General features: G+C 46.8%; 1 protein-coding gene across 14 annotated transcripts in view; it reads right to left on the reverse strand.

The window, feature by feature from the left end:
* Positions 1 to 3,087, reverse strand: part of ADAM23 (ADAM metallopeptidase domain 23) — an 85,249-nt gene extending 82,162 nt beyond the window's left edge. For 7 of the 14 annotated variants that reach the window (XM_041124287.1, XM_030017851.2, XM_030017841.2 and 4 more), the window contains exons 1-2: positions 2,652 to 3,085; positions 1,384 to 1,610 (exon numbers count right to left, since the gene is read on the reverse strand). In XM_041124287.1, coding sequence (XP_040980221.1) covers positions 1,384 to 1,610; positions 2,652 to 2,826 — 402 coding nt within the window. In that variant the 5' untranslated portion in view covers positions 2,827 to 3,085. Of the gene's footprint in view, positions 1 to 1,383; positions 1,611 to 2,329; positions 2,476 to 2,651 lie in introns of those variants that run through there. The other 7 variants (XM_030017847.2, XM_030017845.2, XM_030017850.2 and 4 more) reach the window with 4 other exon arrangements.
* Between the last annotated feature and the right edge of the window lie 2,913 nt (positions 3,088 to 6,000).

The following is a 6,000-nucleotide window of genomic DNA, read 5'->3' on the forward strand; positions in this document are numbered from 1 at the left end:
GATTCCCAAGGAAAAACTCATGTAGAAACATGGAGGAAGCACTATTCCCAAAGGCAGGTCTGCGAGCACTTGCAAATCCCTTTCTTCCCACACCCCTCTTCCAAAGAGGAGAACAGAACGTCCCTAGTGTTTAAGTTTCTTTAAAGAATGGTCTCACTTTAAAGGGGTATTAGTTCTGAATTTAGCATTCTCTTCAGTAGCCCCAGTTTCCAACAACTGAACAGTTTTTCTGTACCATCCATAATATATTGGTGTATTCAGATACATCCAAAGGCACATCCTGGCATCCAAGTTCAATAAGCTAGGAAGCAACCTTTCTTCCTGTTAAAACATCAAAACTGTACAACTATCTCATCCTTTTTTCAAAAATTATACAGTCCCTCCGTACTAATTCCACATCTGAAATGGCACACAGTCAATATCAACAAAAGCACATATAATGCATAATAAATTCACTTTCTAAAATTTCAAAAGAAATGCAATTCAATAGGTAGGAACACCATTATAGCTCAGTCCTTCAGTAGTATCATACACACTGATCTGCTTTGCTGTCTCTCTTCTCTCTGTCTCTACCATGGCAATCTCTTCCTATACAAACTATCTTTACCTTCACTTCACCATTTTAACCTGAGGGAAGAAGTTAATTTTTTAAATAAAAATTTATAAAAATAGGATGGAATGATTTTAAAGGGTGCCTCCTAAGTGATACAGTTTAGAATAGGTTTACTTCTTTATCAAGTTATTTCACAAAACCAAAGTTTGTTCAATCCCATGCAATTTCAGAAAAAAAAAAAATTACCATCTGCATCTACACAAAATTAAATACTAGATCTTGTCATTAAAAATGAAAAATGCAGGTATTATTTGACAAAAACTGGTAACACTTTACAGTGGTCTTCACTGGTCATACACTGGCAGGAAACCAATACTGCATTTATTAGGTAGTGCATGATACACTCAAAGCCAAGTAACTCAAGCTGTAAGTTCAGGATTCTAAAGAAACTCCCTATGCAGACATTTCTGCAGTCTAGAGCTATTTTGGAAGAAGCATTTTGTTGATGATGGTATACCATAAGTCAAGACACCGAAACCTATGATGCTCAGACAAGTCAACTTCGCATAATTCCCATTCGTTTTATCTACAGTTCAGCTTCTGAACCATCCTGAAATTCAAAATAATTATTTTTTAAATTAACACAAGGGAAATTACATTCTTGTTTAATTACATGTCCTCCTTTAATTCCTAAAAATGGTGGTAAGGACCACCGTTAAGTCTCCAAGATCTACATCAGCAGCATTATAATGAATATAACATTCACACACAGTTCCACATCACATATTACCATTTTGAAAATTCTGCAGATGAGCCTCTTTTTACCCTACCTTGTCATGTTTCTGCTGGTGCCTTGCCCTAGTATCCAGGATATGGTAAGGGGTTTCAGAGTCTCTGTTGATGTAATAGATTAGTCTTGAAGGCAGTGTGATTTCTTTCTGGATCGCATTGCTGTAGCTGTTATTTTTACTGCTACTGCTTTTATTCTGTTGAAATATATTCTCTTCATCTGCCAGTACTCCCTCCATACCGCCTGCCGTTTCATTCCAATGCAGGTCTGAGGAAGAAAGATATGCCAACCATAAATTAGATGGCAGAATGTGTTTATTTCCATTAAAAAAGCTACATATTTATCTTGCAGTATTCTAATATTTTATGAATCACTCAAGCAAACAAAAAGATAGTTTACTCATTGAGCTAGATCAGATTCATTTTTCACACATAAAATGGTTTCAGAAATAACATTATTTATTTAAATGCATATACATTTTCATATGCAGTCACGGATTATAAATATTTTAATGCCTCTCAACCTCCAAGAGGAAAAAAAAAACCCAACTCAATGGCTGTGTAGCCTACACCCTCTTTGATATCTAAGTTCTCTTCTCTATTAGAGACACACACACACAGAAAATGAAATATACATCTACAAAAGTCTAAGAATACTCCCCATTTTCCTAAGGCAAACTGAATTCGGAAGTTTTCTACCTCTCTCTCTTAATTTTGACAAGAGCCTTTTTCTTCGGTGACAGCTTTTCAGATGAAGTCCTGTATCCTTCCTCATTAAAATTTCAAGATACAGCCAATCAACAAGCTATGTAACAATAACTGTAACAACATGATGCACAAACCAATTATATTCAGCATTCCACATGTCATCTAAAAGCAATCAAAAGCAAATAAACAAAAAGCACACAGATTAGCTTCCCAGTCAGATCCCCGTACACATGCATCCTAACACACACAAAAACCACCTAAGCCTTTTTTGTCGCATACCTCACCAGCGTATTTCTACACAGACCATCCTCTAGAACACTGCAGCACTGGCTTCAGAAGATCAGAGGGGGAAACCTCACATTTCTCACTTTTGTAAGCAAGCAAGCCAAGAAAACATTTTCTGAGCCCCATTTTTCTACACGCCGAAGCAGACACGTACACAAAGCTGGAAGGGGCGGAGGAAGGAATCTTTCAGGAGGAATGGATGTTATCGAGGTTTATCACCCGGGGGGAGGCAGGGGGGCCGGGGGAGGACGGGGACCGAGAAGCAGCAGATACCTCACGCCCACGAACACATACACGCACACCCCGTCAGACTCACCGGCGGCCGCTGCAGCCGCGCGGGCCCGGGGGCAGGAGGCGCCATGGAGGAGCAGGAGCAGCGAGACGAGGCGGCCGAGGAGCGGCAGGAGCGCGGGGCGGCAGGCGGCAGAGGAGGAGGAGGAGCGGCGGCCGCAGCGAGGCTGCCGCAGAGAGATGCTGCCGGGCGGCTTCATGGCTCATAGCGCCCCGGGGCGGCGCGGGGGGCGGCCGGCCGGGGGGTCAGCGCGGCGCCCTCGCCCCCGATGGGCTGTGCCCGGGGGAGGGCGGGGGGCCCGGCCGGGCAGCGGGCGGAGGCGGGGGGGAGGCAGGCGGCTCCCCGCGGCGGCACCCGCCCGTCCGGCTCCTCTCTCTGCCGTTACGGGAGACCGTTACCTCAGCGCGAGGGCGGGCGGGTAGCGGCGCGCGCGCACCTTCCCCTCCGCACCCTCCCCGCCCGCCTCCAGCCGCCAACCCCACGGCAGGCGCACGCGCGCCGACCTCGTCCCACGGCGGGCGCGTGGGTTGGGGCGGGGCCGCACGGCCGCTGTCCGTTGTGCTGCTGCCGCCGGCGGGGCGGAGAGCGCGGCACCCCCGCACCCCGTCAGGTGCGCACGGCGGCAGGGCACGCCGCCTCCCCCTCGCGTGACGGGTGGCGACGCGCGCCGAGCGGGCCGGGGTGCTGCCCCCCCCCCCGGCGGGGTGACCGCCGGCAGCCGGGGGCACAGCTGCCGCCCCGCCCCGGAGCGCGGGGGAAGGCCGCGGCGGCGGGGCCTCCGCGCTGCCCGCGGGGGTGGGCGGCAGGGGCGGGCGACGCCTCGGGCTGCCCTAACGAGTTGTAACGTGCACCTGGGGCGGGCAGAGGGCGAGTACGCCGCTGCCCGACGGCGCTAACGCAGAGAAACCCGCTCTTGCAGCGTGCACGATTGCAAGAAGCGGAGTTCGGAAATCCTCGAGTTCTTTTAGGAACTTCACGCGGAGTGAAATACCTTTGAGAAGGAGCAGCAGCCCTGAGCAAGGCTCGGACGAGGCTTTGGAGACGGGAAGAAGCCGCCACGGGTCAGTTCGTTCCCCGCAGAGCAGAGGCAGGCAGCTCTCCTCTCCCGGGGAAGCTCTGCCTGTGCGCAGACAAGGCAGCTGAGCCGTTCCACAGCCTGGCAGTCCTCCTGTGCTGCAGAGGGCCGCGAGGGGCCCTTCCCATGAACCCTGCCCCTGGACTCTCCTCCTGCTCCAAGCGTTGTGTGGAGCTTCAGGCTCCCCTCCGCTCCCTCCCAACGCCTGCAGCCAACAGAGTTGCTGCTTGCATCACCCCCCTTTTCTCTTCTTTAGTCCCTGTGATCCTCTCGGCCTTACTGACTGCAGCCAACCCACAATGAAGCGGTTGTGGAGGTGAGAGCCAAATGTTACCAAAAGAGCGTACGTGTATTCACAAAGAGAATGGATGTGTGTGCAATAAACAAAGAGGAGCACTGCGGGAAGGCGCACAATCATACTGTGACCTGGTGGAAATCCGCTCTGGCGTGCTGTGTTCAGCAGCAGGCAGTCTGGACCACAAACAGAAGTATTAGTGCATTTCTGTACAGCGAGTAGTGTCTCTCATACTTCAGCATGCCTGGGGTGAGCCAGCAATATGAAGAATATTTGCAAAGGTAAAAATAACTTTGGAGAGATACAAGAAGATTAATCTGCTGCTTTGTATTCATTCCATGGCTTCAGGAGTCAGAAAACCTGGAAGCTGAGTTCAGAGACAAGTTTAGATATTGAGTTCTTAGTGCACATTTTGCCCGGCAGACTTCTAATACCCAAGAACAGATATATTTTATTTTGGTGCAGGTCTCACCGCTGAGGAAGTAAAGATGTTTCTCCTTTTTGTCTGGATATTGCTTTTTATTTGTCAGGTTACTCCTTCTAATCAGAGTCTGCGTACCACATGGATATCAGAAAGATAGGCATTTTCCCTGCTTCACATCATTTTCCTTAGATTCCAGCCTGAATTCATCATCATTGTTAATTTAGAAAGTATAAGCAATTTCACAAATCATTACCATGCAGACTACCTCATAGCAGTAGTGTTATTACTTTAAAAAAAAATGAATTCTGAATTGTCACGCTGGTCAAATAGGTGTTACTTGTGGAAGCTCAAAATCTAAGCATGTAACGGCAGACAAACACATAGAAGACACAGACCCACAGGATGACTGAGGTGTGAAAAATAACAGAAATCGTGCCCTGGCTGTGTCCCCTCCCAACTTCTTGTGCCCCTCCAGCCTTCTTGCCAGATGGGCATGAGAAGCTGAAAAATCGTTGACTTTAGACTGAACATTACTTAGCAACAACTGAAAACATCAGTGTTATCAACATTCTTCTCATACCAAACTCAAAAACGTAGCACTGTACCAGCTACTAGGAAGACAATTAACTCTATCCCAGCTGAAACCAGGACACTGGGTCTAGGGAGAAAGCTGTACCAGTTTTCTATTTAAAATTGTCTTCCTTGATGCTCACATTCCCAGACACTTTCCATGCAGCCCACCTAGCCCAGCTGTTCCTCATCATTAGATATCACTAGAACATTTCAACCAACAGCAGCTCCCCTTTCTTCCCAGAAACATATAAACAGATCAAAGGACCAGTTATGTCAGTGCATCTAGATCTTAAATAAATAAATGCAATTTTAAAAAAATATTTTAGGACCAAAGAACAAAAGGCTAGAATGAGCACACAAATAAAAAAATAAAATCCAGAAACTAACTTTCACCACACATCAAAAAACCAAGTCTAGCAACAATGAATTCTAGAAGCATCTGCTCTCTGAAACTATCAGTTCTTATTTTTGGTGTCCAGATTTTGAGAGGAGAAAATAATGATTGCTTCTTTCTACAACGGTTGTCTAGGGCAAAGATTTTCTAAAGTTCCTTTAACAAGTCTGCAGCAGAAATAATCACCTGAATAACCACCTGAAGCAGACCTGCCTAGTCTCCCAGTCCCTGATGGACATGTAACTCAAGCTGTGTTTCATAAACCTGCTACAAACCTTCAGATGGTCATGGGCAGTTCACAGAGCATAATCGGCTCAAGATGAAATACCCCACTAGGAACAACAGCTGCTTTTTTTTAAAAAAAAACTTCTTTTATCTTTGAAAGACACTATGAAATAATCCCAGATAGATTGCACTGCAGATGTCTGGAAAAAAAATACCAGAAGCGTGGATTATCATAGCAACATCTGTATCCAGTGAAAGAAATTGAAATATCTAAGTCAGAGGCACACAGGAAACCACTGATAGCCGGTGCTTCAAGACTGGCTAGGGAGCAAAGGCATACTAGGCAAGGTATGCTATACAGATGCTTTCATTCTGGGTGATAAATAA

The sequence above is a fragment of the Aquila chrysaetos genome, chromosome 6 (genome assembly GCF_900496995.4).
Source record: "Aquila chrysaetos chrysaetos chromosome 6, bAquChr1.4, whole genome shotgun sequence".
NCBI classification, from domain to species: Eukaryota; Metazoa; Chordata; class Aves; order Accipitriformes; family Accipitridae; genus Aquila; species Aquila chrysaetos.